The sequence below is a fragment of the Cnephaeus nilssonii genome (genome assembly GCF_951640355.1).
Source record: "Cnephaeus nilssonii genome assembly, chromosome: 1".
NCBI lineage: Eukaryota > Metazoa > Chordata > Mammalia > Chiroptera > Vespertilionidae > Cnephaeus > Cnephaeus nilssonii.
The window spans coordinates 118,076,560-118,094,287 of NC_137072.1; the positions used below are offsets into that span (position 1 = coordinate 118,076,560).

General features: G+C 49.1%; 1 protein-coding gene across 2 annotated transcripts in view; it reads right to left on the minus strand.

Annotated features, from left to right (window-relative positions):
* Positions 1-17,728, minus strand: part of LOC307096797 (uncharacterized protein) — a 73,871-nt gene that overhangs the window by 27,539 nt on the left and 28,604 nt on the right. For both annotated transcript variants that reach the window (XM_079766392.1, XM_079766393.1), the window contains exon 4: positions 16,595-16,800. In XM_079766392.1, coding sequence (XP_079622518.1) covers positions 16,595-16,800 — 206 coding nt within the window. The remainder of the gene's footprint in view (positions 1-16,594; positions 16,801-17,728) is intronic.

The following is a 17,728-nucleotide window of genomic DNA, read 5'->3' on the forward strand; positions in this document are numbered from 1 at the left end:
ACCCCTGTACAAGTCAGGCAACATGAAGAAACACCTGCAAAAAGTCACCGTATCTGGCCGACAGAGCTCAAGCCCACACTTTTGAGCGGCTGCAGGGGTCCTGGCCCACATGCAGGGTGCACACTGTGGATGTTTTCACACCACTCTCTCTGACCGCTCGCTTGCCAGCATCTGCAATAAATCTTGAGCACTGCACGTTGGCGTCCTGTGCAGTCCTTGTAGGTTCTGTAAGAACCCTGAGTGAGCCTGAGGCTCGGGCCTGGAGAGGAGACCTGGTCAGCAGCTGGCCTTGCGCTCTGGACTCCTGTCCCAGGATTCGTCACAGTGGCCACAGGTTCCTTAATGGCAATTCCTGACAGTTCCCCAGAATTGTGCCCTTGAGTCCCTCAGTCCCTGGGTAAGGTCTTTTGTAAACTGCTTGGGTTCAGGGCAATAGCGTGCTCCTCCCTTCCTCCAATCCTGACTGTTTCATATGTGGTCGGGGAGGGTGGTTTTAGGCTGTGGGCTGAGAGTGAGGGTTCCTTGTCTGCTAGTGACCCCTGAGCTCCATGGAGAGCACCCTTCCCTGTGTGGAGGCGGACCAATGAGTGGCACTCAATCAGAAAGAAGAAGTGGCCCTCCTGACTCTGGCCTCAGAGAGAGAAGGCAAACCGAAAGCAGATAACCCTCCCCTTACTTGCTCCACCAGAACCATCCTCTTGGCTTCTGTAATCTTTATTTTTTTATAATTTAATAAATCTTTATTGTTCAGATTATTACAATTGTTCCTCTTTTCCCCCCTTGCTCCCCTCCACCTGGTTCCCACCTCACCTTCTGTCCTTACCTCTCCCCTCACTGTCCTCATCCATAGTTGTACGATTTTTGTGCAGTCTCTTCCCACACCCCCACACCCATTTTCCCTTGAGAATTGTCAGTCCACTGCCTTTCTATGCCCCTGATTCTATTATATTCACCAGTTTATTCTGTTCATCAGATTTTTAATTCACTTGATATTTAGATTCACTTGTTGATAGATATATATTTGTTGTTCCTACTTTTTATCTTTACCTTTTTCTTCTTCTTCCTCTTCTTCTAAAAGAGCACTTTTCCACATTTCATATAATACTGGTTTGGTGTTGATGAACTCCTTTAGCTTTTCCTTATCTGTGAAGCTCTTTATCTGACTTTAAATTCTGAAGGATAGCTTTGCTGGGTAGAGTAATCTTGGATGTATGTTCTTTCTATTCATCACTTTGAATATTTCTTGCCACTGCCGTCAGCCCTACATAGTTGCTGTTGAGAAATCAGCTGACAATTGTATGGGTTCTCCCTTGTAGGTAACTGTTTTTCTCTTGCTGCTTTTAATATTCTCTCTTTGTCTTTTGCCCTTGGCATTTTAATTATGATGTGTCTTGGTGTGGTCCTCTTTGGATTCCTTTTGTTTCGGGTTCTGTGTGCTTCCTGGACTTGTAAGTCTATTTCTTTCACCAGGTGGGGCAAGTTTTCAGTCATTATTTCTTCAAATAGGTTTTCAGTATCTTGCTCTCTCTCTTCTTCTGGCTCCCCCATAAGTCGGATGTTGGTACGCTTTAAGTTGTCCCAGAGGCTCCTTACACTATCTTTAAATTTTTGGATTCTTTTTTCTTTTCCAGTTGCGTGTTTTTTGCTTCTTTGTATTTCAAATCTTTGACTTGATTCTTGCGTTCCTCTAGTCTGCTTTAGGTCTCGGTATAATATTTTTTATTTCAGTCAGTGTACGTTTAATTTCTATTTGGTTGTTTTCCATATCCTCGAGGGTCTTGTTAAATTTATTGGCCTTTTCTAGGAAATTCTTGAAAAACCTTATAACCGTGGTTTTGAACTCTATATCCAGTTGTTTGTTTTCCTCCATTTCTTTTGTTTGTGATCTGTTTCTTTGTCTCCACATTTTCCTGCTTCCCTGAGTTGGTAGAGTAGCTTTGTGTGCTAGGTGTCCTATACGGCCCAGTGGCTGCGCCTCCCCAGTTACCTGAGGTGGACACTTTTGGTGCACCCCTTTGTGGACTGTGTGTACAGCCTTGTTGTAGTTAAGTCTTGATTGTTGTTGGTATCATGGGGAGGAATTGACCTCCAGGCCAATTGGCTGTGGGGATCACCTGTGTCTATACTGCGAGAACTTATATGCTGGAGACAGCCTTATGAGACAAGACTTGCAAAATTGCAAAAGCCTCTGTGCTTGGCTTGGATGGGGCGGAGTCTCAGGGCTGAGCAGACAGCCTTGGCTTCCCGTCAGCCCTGCCCTATGTGGCCCCTGGGTCTCAGTGTCCGTCGGTAATCACTACAGTCCTCTCTGCCCACACTCGCGTGTGCACGCATCCAGATGTTTCCACTCTGCCATTCGCGGCTTCCCCAAGTTTCCGTGCTCTCCGGGCACCCGTATGAGTCTGGGTCCCCAGGGTCTCGTCTAAAACTGGGGTTCAGTGCTGTCGGAAATGGAGTTCACCGCAGTCGGGAGCTTCCGTCTCCCTCCCAGTAAAGCCAGCAGCACACTCAGCAGTTGGTCCTCTGTGTGCGCACTAGCGCATGCCTCTCCAGACCTCTGCCTTTCGTGGCTCCCCTGAGTTTCCGTGCGCTCCTCCCTTTTCCCGACAGTCCAGAATCCCCCTGTATGAGTCTGGGACCCCAGGGTCTCTCCCAGAACTGGGGTTCAGTGCAGTTGGAACTGGGGTTCAGTGCAGTTGGGGGTTTCCGTCTCCCTCCCACTAGAGAAATCCAGCCAGGCACTCAGCCGCCGGTCTACTCTGCACGCGTGTCTCCGTACCTCAGCTTTTTGCAGCTCCTCTGAGTTTCCGAGAGTCCCTCTGATTACTTCTAGTTGTACAATTTCCACTCAGCCAGCTTTCCTGTGGTTCTGGATGATGTCCGTTCTGTCTTTTAGTTGTAGTTTTGAAACTGTTGTGCGAGGCAGCAGTTTAGGTGTTCGCCTAAGCCGCCATCTTGGTTTCTCTGGCTCCTGTAATCTCTCTAGCTTATCGCATGATGCACAGGCAACCGCCCAGGCTGCTACATATGTGGAAAGACCCCTGAAGACCCAGAAGCTTATCTTGTATAAAAAAGGTCAGAACCTGGACGCAGGGCTCAGCATCTGGAGAGAACTCCCCTGAGCCCACAGCGGTGCAAATAAAAGCCTTTTTCTGAACCTCCAAGTGCATTTGGATTGTCACTTCTGCCCAGCCTGGTTTCTGCCATCACATTTGTTTCCCTGTTTTCCGAGAAGCCAACAGCCACTCTGGCCCTCTGAGCCACCATTGTAGGAAGCCATCAGAGGAGGTCGTTAATTTCAGGTTCCCGCAAAGGACAGGAAGGCACGTCGCTGGTGATTTCACTGGACCCCTGTTGGAGACCAGGTGTAAGGTGACACGGTCCTTGCACCTGAAGGGGCTAGCAAGGCTGGCCCCCTACCCACACAGTTTTCCCAGCCTGTTTGGATGGCAATTAATCAGTATAGTGAGAGCAGCCCCTGCCTACAAAGCTTTCCCAGGTTTGTTTATATGACTGCTATCAGTAGAATGAGAGCAACCCATTCATGGCTTGCCAGGAAGTCTGTAACTATTTACTGAGAATCTGCCTGATTTACTGTACCAAGAATTTGTCCTTCTACTCTATCTCTCCCTTAGAGATTAAGAGGAACAAAGAGTACATTCCTCTTCACAGACCTCCTATTCAGTGTTTTGTGTATTAAAGGCATTACAGAGTTAATAATTACTTAAATATATTAGCTTATTAAATTATATTCAAGGTTTTCAGCTTAAAGAAAAGCCAATGTCTTTGTAAGCAATTTAAGTAAGTATTCTAATGAAGTTACTAAGACCTTGTCTATACAAAAAGAAATTAACAGCCAGTTTAAAATTAAATTACCATACCTAGAACAAAGTATATCCTTACATAATATTATTCTACAATGTCATTATAATTTTTGATATTTTACAACAGCATAGTTTACATTTATCCCAAACAAACTTACAAACTACTTTTTTAAATATTTAGCAGCAATTTAAAAGGACATAAAAGGATTTAATCCCTTCCACTGTATAGAGGGACCCCTGGGAAGGCACTTGAGCATTCTATATTGGCCCCTCTTGCCCTTTTTACCAAGAGGGGCTCTCCCACAGCTGTTGCCTAAGCTTTCTGTTCATGCTAAGGTTGAAGCCTCATAGTAGCTAGTACCATAGATCTGTCTCTCGCCCAATGGCGTGGGCTGGGCCCTTCCTAGAGAAGAAACCTGGGTTCCCCAAGATATATGATCAATACCGGGGCCCCGCCAGCAGGCAAGGGGATCCCAAGGCATGTACTGGGCATGGAGGCCATGGGGGCATAGGCTACCAAGGAGACAGAACTGAACCTCACATCACCCTGCTTGGCCCTGGAGGATGGCTGGTTAGTCAAAGACGGGTAAGATTCCTCAGGGGAGGAACAACCTAAGACAGACACAGTCGCAGAGGGGCCATCAGGAGAGAACTTGGGGGTCAACAGAGGTGGGGCACAGAACCTCACCCCCCCAACATTGCAGGGGCCTGAACTCTAGCCCCTTCTGAGGGAGGTCTCCTGCCCCATGGCTGCTTCGCGCTTCCCATGCCCAGCTCAGATCGGCACCCAGATAACAGAGAAGTGGCTAACACAGCAGCTGCCCTATATCTAAATCCAGCCTAACACCAGGAATGCTCGGGGCTTTCTCAGGGATACAAATAATCCTTTCCATTAATATTTACAAGGTAAACTAAGATAGTTATTAAAATGTTAAATTTAAAAGTAAATTAGTAGTCAGCCTTACTATAAAAGTACTTATCATATAGCTAGCTATTCACCTATAGGCTCAACCTTCAAACTACAGCCTTACAGGTTACGTGTTAGAAAAAGAAAGACAGAGATTCTTAAATAAAAATAAAGAGGGTTCCTTCAAATATTATAAGAATTATAATTAAAAGCCTATATATTTAGCCCTTTATACTAAACTAAATAATTTATATTTTTCCTCTCTAATAAGTCTTATATAAAATTAAAGATTAATAGCAGAAACTTAATGTCATTTATTGTCCATAATCTAGGACAAATAAAGTTAATAAATAAATTAAGCTTTATTTCAGATTAATTTAAATTAGCTAATTAAAATAAGTAAATATTCATAAAAACTTAATTATACTAGACAAAAAAACTATTCCTAAAGAATTAACAAAACTTTATTGATAGTTCATCTCATAGTAAAATTACTTAACATACAGTAAATCCAAAGCAATCATATTTCTATACAAAAATTAAAAATAAAAGGTTATCAAGACTACATTAAAAATTTTACAAAAACCTCATAATAATACAAAAAAAGAGATTAATAGAATATTTTGAAAGAAATATCCTGTAAGTAAATTATATCAAGCCTTAATTACTTTAAAATTTTTACTCAAATATTAATTTTCATTTATAATACCAATAACAGGACACCCATAAAATCTTATAGTATTAAAATAAGCCAAAAGAAAATCATTTAGACAAAAGTCAAAAGGATCCCAACTCTAATTTATAGAAAAGATTTCTTTATTAACCTTTGGTTGAGAATATATTTATATATTTCTAGAAAAGCCCATATAGATTTCTATGACAACGGATCCCAGAGAAGACCTCAGAGAACTGTTCCAGCCACAGAATAGGCAGTGGCCCACAAGAACAAAGGTAAAACAGTCCAGAAATAAATACAGTAAAGACGCCTTACCATACTAGCAGTCAGCAGCTATACATTACTACAAGTTACCCAGGACCAAGGACAAGGAAGGTCGGTATACGTACTTCCAGATCTTATGTACACACCCTTCTATATAAAAGTCAAAATATTTAATGTTTTGTATTCTACCAGGAACCCTGGCTTACGGGCTTACTTTATTTCTAACACAAGGAATAGTATTAACTACCACATTAAAAGAAATACCATACCTCAGGCATTAACCATTTTTACAGATAGATCCAGTTCTAGAAAGGCTAGATCTACTACAGCAGAAAACACAGGTCCTTCAAACCCCTTATATTTTAGTAGAAATACAAGCTCTTATTTATGCCTTAACAGATTTTACTACAGAGCCCATCAACCTATAGTAATAGTACTTATATAGTAAGTACAGCAAAGATTATTAAAACAGCCACTATAAGGCACACTAATTCAGAGGACTTTTTAATTTAATTTTCAGCCTTTAAAATATTATTTAAGAACTAGAAGCCCAGTGCACAAAATTCGTGCACGGTGGGGAGTTGTCCCTCAGCCCAGCCTGTACCCTCTCCAATCTGGGACTCCTGGAGGGATGTCCGACTGCCCGTTTAGGCCCGATCCCACCAGGATCGGGCCTAAACGGGCAGTTGTACATCCCTCTCACAATCCAGGACTGCTGGCTCCCAACTGCTTGCCTGCCTGCCTTCCTGATTGCCCCTAACCGCTTCTGCCTGCCAGCCTGATCACCCCCTAACCACTCCGCTGCCAGCCTGGTTGATGCTTAACTGCTCCCCTGCCAGCCTGTTTGCCCCCAACTTCCCTCCTCTGCTGGCCTGGTCACCCCTAACTGCCCTCTCCTGCAGGGTTGATCACCTCTAACTGCCCTCCCTTGCAAGCCTTGTCCCTCACCACTGCCCTCCCTTGCAGGCCGGGTGCCTCCCAACTGCCCTCTCCTGCTGGCCATCTTGTGGTGGCCATCTTGTGTCCACATGGGGGCAGGATTTTTGACCACATGGGGGCAGCTATATTGTGTGTTGCAGTGATGATCAATCTGTATATTACTCTTTTATTAGATAGGATAGAGGCCTGGTGCACAGGTGGGGGCCAGCTGGTTTGCCCTGAAGGGTGTCACAGATAAGGGTGGGGGTTCCCTTGAGGTGTGGGGCGGCCTGAGCAAGGGGCCTGTGGTGGTTTGCAGGCCGGCCACGCCCCCTGGCAACCCAAGCGGAGGCCCTGGTATCTGGAATTTATTTTCCTTCTACAATTGAAACTTTGTAGTCTGGAGCAGAGCCAAGCCTGGGGCTCCGGCAGCCATTTCTGTGGCAGTTAATTCACCTTCTACAATTGAAACTTTGTAGCCTTAAGCGGGTGAGCCCCGCCAGGGTGTGCGGAAAGCTTTGCTTCCCCTGTTGCCGCCAGCAACCCTGGCCTGCTCTCTCAAGCTCCATTCTGCCGCCATTTGTTTGAATTTGTTTACCTTCTATAATTGAAACTTTGTAGCTTGAGTGGAGGCTCAGGCCTGCAACGGCTTTGGAAAGCTTGGCTTCCTCTGTTACCTGGGAAACCTTGCTCTCTGTGGCTGTAGCCATCTTGTATTGGGGTTAATTTGCATACGCGACCTGATTGGCTGGTGGGCGTGGCTTATGTAGTGGAGTGATGGTTAATTTGCATATTACCATTTTATTAGAGAGGATAGCAATTTCCATATTTTATTAGAAGCAATGTTCTCAGTATATTATCCACCTTCCTGTACCAACTTTCGGTGTAAATCCCCAAGGACTTAAACCTAATCGAATCTAGCAGAAGAATGCCACTCAATTGTAGAAAGAACCAAGCATACTCTTAAAATCATTTACTAAAAAACAAAAAAGGGGGAAACAGATGTTATGAGTCACCTCAAGAGAAGCTCAGTCATGCTTTTTAAACTTTAAATGAGTCACCTCAAGAGAAGCTCAGTCATGCTTTTTAACCCTTTACACTCGCTTGCTTTTTTCTCGATTCCTTTATTCTACTCGGGATTTAATTTTTTAAATACCCCAGATTTTACAAAGCGCGGCAGTAGAACAAAAAACTGGAGTTTCTTTTCATACAAACTTATTTATTTAATGTAAGAAAAGCCCAAATAAAGGAGGAGGGATGGAGGGAGGGAAGGGATGGGCAACCGATGCTAACTGTGTCGAGTCACACTCGACATCTGAGTGCAAAAGGTTAAACTTTAAAAAGTTTTTGAACTATGATACAGAGGATCGTACAGCAGGTGAAAGGCATCAGGCCTCCTATACAATAGCCTCCACCGAGTCAGCTAGGTGGAAGGAAGCATAAACCAGAAAAGAGTTTTATTAGATTCAGTAATAATGTGAAGAAGAGGTTGTGTTTTATATCTTTCCAGAAGGAGCAATGCAGCCAATTCAGGTGCCGGAGCGTTACGTGTGTCACCACAATGGACTCAGACAAGCTCCTGTGTCCCTTCACTCAAAAGGACTAAGTACTTCTCTAATAACAGCAAAGCGGAGGAAGAAGAAAACTGAAAACTACGCAAGGGACTGAGGTACCAACATAGAGTCATCTAAAGAAGTTAACGACTCAAGTGCAGCAGATTATGGAAAAGCAAGAAGTTGAAGCTACTTCTGCAATCATGTTCCTGCTCATGCTAGCATCTGTTAGCTGCCAGTCTTCTGCAAAGTCTTGCGCAGCCAAGTCCAAGGACTCTAAGTAAATATACACCAGCAGCAAAAGAGACTTTCTTTCATTTAGTAGCTAAAAATGTTAACATGTCCATAGTTTTGATTTCTCTCTTATTGTTTTATTATTATTTAACTAGAAGCCCGGTGCACGAAATTCGTGCACAGCAGGGGGTTGTTCCTCAGCCCAGCCTGTACCCTCTCCAATCTGGGACTCCTGGAGGGATGTCCGACTGCCCGTTTAGGCCCGATCCTGGTGGGATCAGGCCTAAACGGGCAGTCGGACATCCCTCTCACAATCCAGGACTGCTGGCTCCCAACTGCTTGCCTTCCTGCCTTCCTGATTGCCCCTAACCACTTCTGCCTGCCAGCCTGATCACCCCCTAACCACTCCGCTGCCAGCCTGGTTGATGCTTAACTGCTCCCCTGCCAGCCTGTTTGCCCCCAACTTCCCTCCTCTGCCAGCCTGGTCACCCCTAACTGCCCTCCCTGCAGGGTTGATCACCTCCAACTGCCCTCCCTTGCAAGCCTGGTCCCTCGCAACTGCCCTCCCTTGCAGGCCGGGTGCCTCCCAACTGCCCTCTCCTGCTGGCCATCTTGTGGTGGCCATCTTGTGTCCACATGGGGGCAGGATCTTTGACCACATGGGGGCAGCTATATTGTGTGTTGCAGTGATGATCAATCTGTATATTATTCTTTTATTAGATAGGATAGAGGCCTGGTGCACGGGTGGGGGCCAGCTGGTTTGCCCTGAAGGGTGTCACAGATAAGGGTGGGGGTTCGCTTGGGGCATGGGGCGGCCTGGGCGAGGGGCCTGTGGTGGTTTGAAGGCCGGCCATGCCCCCTGGCAACCCAAGGGGAGGCCCTGGTATCTGGAATTTATTTTCCTTCTACAACTGAAACTTTGTAGCCTGGAGCGGAGCCAAGCCTGGGGCTCCGGCAGCCATTTCTGTGGCAGTTAATTCACCTTCTACAATTGAAACTTTGTAGCCTTAAGCGGGTGGGCCCGGCCAGGGTGTGTGGAAAGCTTTGCTTCCCCTGTTGCTGCCGGCAACCCTGGATTGCTCTCTCAAGCTCCATTCTGCCGCCATTTGTTTGAATTTGTTTACCTTCTATAATTGAAACTTTGTAGCTTGAGTGGAGGCTCAGGCCTGCAACGGCTATGGAAAGCTTGGCTTCCTCTGTTACCTGGGAAACCTTGCTCTCTGTGGCTGTAGCCATCTTGTATTGGGGTTAATTTGCATACTCGACCTGATTGGCTGGTGGGCGTGGCTTGGCTGGAGGACGTGGCTTATGTAGCGGAGTGATGGTTAATTTGCATATTACCATTTTATTAGAGAGGATACCCATAGTTTTGCTCTTAACATTCAAGTTTGAAAATGATAACATGTATGTAATTTAATTTTGCATTGGCATTGTTTTAATATTAGAACTTTATTATTAATATTTAAATTTTACTTCTATTATTAGTAGCCTAAAAACCAAAAAAGGGGGATCTGTTGGAGACAAGGTGTAAGGTGACACGGTCCTTGCACCTGAAGGGGCTAGCAAGGCTGGCCCCCTACCCACACAGTTTTCCCAGGCCTGTTTGGATGGCAATTAATCAGTATAATGAGAGCAGCCCCTGCCTACAAAGCTTTCCCAGGTTTGTTTATATGACTGCTATCAGCAGAATGAGAGCAACCCTTTCATGGCTTGCCAAGAAGTCTGTAACTATTTACTGAGAATCTGCCTGATTTATTGTACCAAGAATTTGTCCTTCTACTCTATCTCTCCCTTAGAGATAAAGAGGAACAAAGAGTACATTCCTCTTCACAGACCTCCTATTCAGTGTTTTGTGTATAAAAGGCATTACAGAGTTAATAAACGCACCACAGCCACTCGAGGGCTCGTGGTCCTCCTGATCCCGCTGTTGTTTCTCTTGCTTTTGTTTCTCTTATTCTTTCTATTTCTCAATTCCCACCTCCCTACCTCAGCCTGGTTCAACCTGTCAGGCTGGCCCTGACCGACCCCGACCCTCGCTGGGCCCAAAAGTAGTCGGCCACTGCTGTCCTCGAACAGACTCCAGGAAAGACAATAAAGTCTACCAGGACCAGGACTTGAGACTGGTAAGTGTCCCCAGGCACCCTGGACCGAGTTCAGGCCCACCTACAAGGCAGAAGGACAGCTTGATCACCTCCTGAGTGGTATAGTCACCGCATAGGATAGGAGACTCCTGGGGTGGGAGTCTGGAACTCTGTGTGAATCTGTGTGCATGTGTGTGTGTGTGACTCTGCCCCATGGCATCAGCTACGAAGCCTGAGTAAGTCCTAACCTGTGGTTCTATGGTGACTTCATATGGCTTTGGGCGGTGTCAGGTTCTTGGGGACGCTATCCCTCCCAGCGAACCTGATCCAGGTCAGGGGCATATACTGACCTGCCAGGTTCGCCGGTGCCAGTGCTAAGGGGCACCTAATTCCCTGTGAGGGGAGTGGTCAGGTGGACAATAAGAGCAACCCTTTGTTTGTCTCGTGACACCGTTCACTGGGAGGGTTTTAGTTCATCATTTTGGACACCACCATGGGGGGCGGGGTGGGGAGTTCCTCACAACCTACAGGTCTGGAATGTATGATTAAAAACTTTAAGAAAGGGTTCTCAGGAGATTATGGGGTCAAATTGACCCCTGGAAAGCTGCGCACCCTGTGAATTGGAGTGGCCCACCGTTGGTGTAGGATGGTCCTCTGAAGGCACTCTTGATGTCCCCATGGTCCGTGCTGTATATGGGGTCGTTTCTGGAAGCCCCAGTCACCCGGACCAGTTTCCTTACATAGACCAACAGTTGGAAATAGCTCAGATCAACCTTCCTGGGTCCGGTTCTGCGTTACTGCTCAGGGACAGTGTAAGGTCCTCGTAGCACAAAGTGAAAGGAAGACTTCATGAAAAGTACAGAGCCCTCCCTCCCCCCATATTACACCTAGATGGAGAAGCCTGGGCACGGGAAGCCTCGCCTGATGGAGAACCACACTGGGACCCAAAGACAGAGGAGGGAAGAAGTCGTCTACAAAGATATCGACTCACCTTCCTCCAAGGGATCAGGGCAGGGGCCAAGAAGCCTACAAACATGACAAAGACCTCTAAGGTCCTGCAGAAATGGGATGAGAGTCTGGCTGATTTTTATGAGAGTCTGCGAGGCCTTCAGAGTCTACACTCTGGAGGCCCCTGAAAGCCAGCTCATGGTCAATGCTGCCTTTGTGGGGTAGGCTCAAACGACATCAGACAGAAACCTCAAAAATTAGAGGGGTTCGCCGGAAAGAATGCCACTGAATTGATAAAATTGCCAATAAGGTCTTTGTGAACCTAGACCGCACTACCAAGAAGGAGGAAGAAGGAAGAATGCAAAGGGAGGGGCTCTCCTGGCTGCTGCCTTGAGGCAACCAGCCCTGCTGAAGACCCCAGATGGAGACAACGAGGGACTAAAGAACCAAGAAGGAACGGGCCCCAGAGACGGGACCAATGTGCCTCCTGCACGGAATCGTGGCACTGGAAAATTGAGTGCCCCAACTGTCAGAAGGGGAAGCCAGGAGCTTCTGCTCCACCCAGCCGCTACGGGGCAGACCCACCAGAGGCCTACCAGATCGGCCTGGCAGGAGTAGATTCCGACTAGGAAAGACCAGCTCTATCCAACTTGGCCCCCATGAGCCCATGGTCCATGTGAAGGCTGGGGGCCAAACAGTCAAGTTTACGGTAGACACAGGGGCCGAACATTCTGTAGTGACTCAAAAGGTGGCACCCCTATCAGGACAACATGTCACCATTGTGGGGGCTGCCAGGACCAAAACCCGTAGACCACTCTGTGGCCCCCGACAATGCCCCTTCGGAGCCACCAGGTAGTCCATGAGCTCCTGTATCTACCAGACTGCCCGGTCCCGCTGCTGGGCAGGGACCTGCTGGCAGAGATGGGTGCAGAGATAGCCTTTACTCTGGATGGATCGGCACGACTGCGCCTAGATAAGCAAGTCCCTCCCATGATCCTGTCTCTGCCGGCACCACGGGAAGAAGAATATGAGGCTGTATACCTCCCCACCCGATAAGCTTTTTGGCAAGTACCATTTCATACTTTCTTTCTGTAGGTGTACAACCAAATTTACACCAAGATACATTTTTCACCAAAATGTTAACAGACTATGTAAATCATTTTACAACTTGGTTTTATTTTCCAATTAATAACCAACCACGGATTTCTTTCCCCAGAAAACAACAGCTATAAAAACTACATATATATGTATATAAACATCCATACACACCACACACACACACACACACACACACACACACACACACACACTTGTTAACCCTTACCTGAGGATATATTTTGCTTCTAAAAGACTGGAAAAGGGGGGTGGAGAAACGCATGAGGGCACACATCAATTGATTGACTCTTGTACACGCCCCGACTGGGCCGGGGATGGAACCTGCAACCCAGTATGTGCCTTTGACCGGGAATCAAACTCACGGCCCTTCAGTGTGAGGGCTGGCACTATCTAGTGAGCCACACCAGCCGGGGCTTTTACTTTAAAAAGCTTCCAATGGAAGTACCATTTGAGCTGAGACCTGAGACTGAAGTGTTGTCTAGGTGAGATGAGGTGGGGCCTTCCTAGGGAGACAGTAAACTGCAAAGGCTCCAAGCCAGGGGCAGTGCGCATGGGAGCTAGCTACACGTGATCCTGAGAGGAAAGGGAGCTCAGACGAGGGGGAGGTACACGGGCAGGACAGCCACGAGGCCTGGGTGAGTAGGCGCAGTGGCGGGCACTCAGTTGAGTAGCACGAGCTGGAGACCACATTGGACTGGATGAGGGAGGTGGCTCAGTTCAGCTATATTCTCAGAATTAAGACACACCTGTTCACCTCATTTCTCATGAAGAGTAGGTTACCATCCATCTTTAAATTTTTACAATGTGATAGACAAAACTTGGCCTTGCAGATGGTTTTGAGTTGCTATGATTACTAGTAAAGTAAAAAGAATCTTTTCACATGTTTAATGGACATTTCAATTTCTTGCCCTGTGGAACTCCTCTTACCCTCTGGGCTGGCACCCCAGGGAGCATGCAGGTAGCAACCGAGTTGCAGTTGGGGGCTGTAGGAAGTGTGAAGTGAGAACTCAAGTCTGTCAGCTCCTTGGAGGTTCCCGTGGCTGCCATGGCCTTGGGAATGGGGGTTCTTGCCTTCTGAGGGAAGGACCTGTCTCAGTCACCCTGCTCAGCAGTGCTGCCGTGTGCTGCCCCATGACAGCCAGTCATTGGAGCCAGGCAGCCTTGTGCTCCAGTCCCCATTGCAGTTGCGTGACCTGGGTACTTCAAGCCTGTTCCCTCCTTTGGAAACGGTCCCTAATAAAGCTTCAGTCTTTTCTTTACCTATAGTTCCTGGGTGAGGCACTAGGCACTTGAAAGCCACATTCACTAGCTGAGCACCTGCAGGCAGTTTACACAGCGAGAACTGTGGAGGCCAGACCCTGCTGGCTCAGTCACTGTATGCTTCAGTGCTGGGCAAGTCTGAGTTTCCCTTCTCATCCATAAAGTCAAGAGACTGGACGAGATAACCCTAAAGGCTTTCCAGGAGTATAACTGACCTAATGGCCATTACAGAAAATAACAGGGTAGCAAGGAGGATGGCATCCCTGAGACTAGGTTAGCCTGGAATAACTGGCTTTCAATCCTTTATGCCTCCCAGGAAGCATGAACTCTGACTACTTGAAAATGGGTACAAATCATGGTCTCAGTTCTACCTTATTATGTCAGGCTTCTTTGTCTGTCTACTGCCCCAGCCAGGCTGAGAGCAGTAAATGCATTTTAAATGTGGACAAGTAACAGACTATAGAGAGCCCTCTAAACCTTAGAGCCAAACCATCCTATCTAATAAAAGAGTAATATGCAAATTAACCATCATTCCGCGACAAAATGGCGACGCCCAAAGACATAAGATGGTGGCGCCCAGTCCTCTCAGGCCCACTGAAGTCCCCCAGTCCCAGGGAGGGCTGCCACTGAGAGCAGTCAGTATGAGGCCCGGGCTGATGGCCTGGGGGCTCCCCTGTACCCCCGGCTGATCTGTTCCCAGCCGTGGCCCTGGCTGCTGGCCTAGAAGGCGGTGCATCTCACCCCCCCCCCCCGCCCACCCCCGCGATCTGCTCCCTGCCGAGACCTGGGAAGTGGCCTGGGAGGCTGCGTGAACCCCCACACCCCCCGCGTGATCTGTTCCCAGCTTTGACCCTGGCAGTGGCCTGGGAGAAGGCGTGCACCCCCGGGCGTGATCTGCTAGCAGCCGCCACCCGGGCAGTGGCCTGGAAGGCCATGTGCACAATAGGCAAGATCTGCTCCCAGCCGCGTGCACCCCCCCACCCCCTGACCCTCAGCGTGATCTTCCAGCCGCGACCCGGGCAGTGGCCTGGGAGAAAACGCACAACCCCCGGCATGATCTTCTCCCAGCTGCGACCCGGGCAGTGGCCTGGGAGGCCGCTCACACCTCCCTCCCACCCACCCCCCGCACGATCTGCTCCCAGCCAGGACCTGGGCAGTGGCCTGGGAGAAGGCACACATGCACATAAACACACACACACACACACACCCCTGATCTGCTCCCAGCCGCGACCCGGGCAGTGGCCTGGAAGGCCGCGAGCACCTCCCCCCCACCACCCCCCACATGATCTGCTCCCAGCCAAGACCTGGGCCTGGGCTGTGGGCCTGGGAGGCGCCAGCACTGCCTATCCCCCTCCCACCCAGTGATCATCCCCCATCTGCAGTTGGGGGGTGGGGGGATGGCAGGGGGTGTAGGCCTGGGAGGCAGCCTGGGGTGTCAGCCTCCAAAGGGCCTGCGCCCACATGGAGTGATCCCCCCCCCCCCCACACACACACACACCTATAGCCTTGGAAATTCCCTTGCCCCCAGCCCAGTGATTGGAGATTGTGAGGGGGCGTGTATCTGGGCTATGCTGCCCAGCAAACCTCTCCCATTGGGTAGAAACTTCTGACCATGTGAGGGAGGTAAATGGGTTTTGTTTAAAATCTTTAGAAACTGCAAAGGAAATGTCTGAGGTAGGGTTTCACATCAGAAGTAACTTACAACTAATTTCTGAAGGCAAACAGGGGCGTTGCAGTTACATTACTGGAGAGTACCCCGAGGTCTGGAGGTTGGCTCAGCAAGGACAGTGGTGGGTGCTCCCCAGCCTGGTTCCTCAGCACCTTGGGCAAGGCTTGAGCCCACCCAGGAAGGCCTTTTCCCCTACAGTTTTCACCAGGCAGGGAGGTTTTGTAGACATGAGTAAGAAGTGCCCACGCACCAGTCTGAAGATGCCAGGGCCGGCAGAAATGACAATCAAACCGGGAAAAGAGCAAAACCAGAAACACCACCGATCCCAACATAGATCATCTTTTTCTTCAGCTGACTGTGTTTCCCTCTTCTTCATCTTCTGGAAGCAAGACAGATTCAAGTACTGACAATTCTACCAACGGAAAAGTTAAGAGAAAGAGAGGACAGAAAAGGAATAAAAGGAGAAAAGAAAGAAAGGACAAAAGATGAAACATCAAGAAAAAGAAAGAGAAGGAAAAAAGGAAGAAACAACCACATGATAGCATCTTTCCAAGGTCTCATGAAATTCCTGGTTAAGGAGTTTATTTTATGACACTTTTAGTTTGGGTTTACATTTTTACTGGTTTGTCAAGACATGGCAGGTACACTGTCCAATATGTTAAAGAAAAAACCCTATCCAATAAAGAGGGAATATGCAGGGGAGGGCATTTGAGGGTGACTGGGCTTTCAGGGGAGGGCAGTTGGGGACGATCAGGCTGGCAGGGGAACAGTTAGGCATCGATTAGGCTGGCAGGGGAGTGGTTAGGGGTGATCAGGCTGGCAGGCAGAATTGGTTAGGGGTAATCAGGCAGGCAGGCGAGCAGTTGGGAGTCAGCCGTCTCGGATTGTGAAAGGGATGTCCGACTGCCGGGTCAGACATCCCCCAAGGGGTCCCAGATTGGAGAGGGTGCAGGTTGAGCTGAGGGACACCCCCCACCAGTGCACGAAATTCATGCACCGGGCCTCTAGTCCTATCTAATAAAGAGCTAATGTGCTAATTAGGACAAAGCCAGGGCTGTGAGGAGCTGCCAGGGCTGTGCCCCCTGTGAGAATTTCGTGCATCTGGCGCCTAGTGATTTATGAAACACGGTGTTAAACTGTTTACCTTGATTCGAGGCATAGTAACTGTAGGTGGCTTTGCTTCAGCCACAAAACTGTGAGATGCTCCTTTTTCCACAAGGTAAGTTGTGTAGGGCATACATTTCACACCTTTTGACCCAAACACAAAATCATCTCTCAAGGCATCGATCAGCATAATAACAACTTTCCTGAAGAGAGGTGGGGGGAGCTTGGTCCAATTGGAACTGGCCCCTAAAAGGGTTTGAAAGGAAAAGAAAATTGAGTTGTCCACTTTACTTAGCATTCCATCACCTATAACCTAGTTGCTGCCCACTTCTCTAGCACAGCTCCTGCCACGTACCCACCCACCCACCCACAGAACAATGCCCTCCCCTACAGGGTGGGGGGCGGCTCCCACCAGGTAGCTCGGGAGCCCCAGGACCGAGTCAGGAAGTTCTGGGCCCGGGGAGTCCCTGCCGAGGCGAGGGCCCTGGAGCGGTAAATGCAGGCGCTGGACCTGCGAACACGCGCTTCACTGCGCGGAAGGGCGAGCTTCTGCCACTTGTGTTCACGTGGTCAGCGGCTCGTAGTGTGTGGACCTGGGGCAAGACGGAGCCTCTCCCTGGCATGGCCTGCCGGGAGGGCGAACCGAGCAGGGGTCCCTGCAGGCGGTCGTCACTACCGGCGACAAGGGGCCTGGCGGAATGTAAGAGAGAAAAGCGAGGGCTCAGCAGGGATCCCTATCTGTTGTGACTCAATGAGCAAAGCGGGTGCCGGGAACCCAGGGGCTCCGAGCTGCTCGGGGAAGGGGCGCGGGCTGGAGGGTGGCGGCCCGGCTGGGAGCGCTGGCTTTCGGTGACCAGACCGGAGGGCCGAAACGGGGCTGACAGCGCGGTTGTCAAGTTGTCGGACAGACACAGAGAGAGAGGCTGGAGCGGTCAGGAGAGGGGCCTCGGGTGGGGGGTCCGGGAGGGGCTCAGGAGGAGGGTCCTCCGGCAAAGGAGCGGGCCGGGAGCGGGGCCCTACCTGCCGAGGGCTCGGGCGCCGCCGGGGGCTCGGGCGCCGCCGGGGGCTCGGGCGCCGCCGGGGGCTCGGGCTTGGAGGAGGAGCGCACGGGAGGCGGGAAGAAGCCCCGCAGGAAGAGCGCGACTCCCAGCACCTCGATCACCACGCAGCCCGC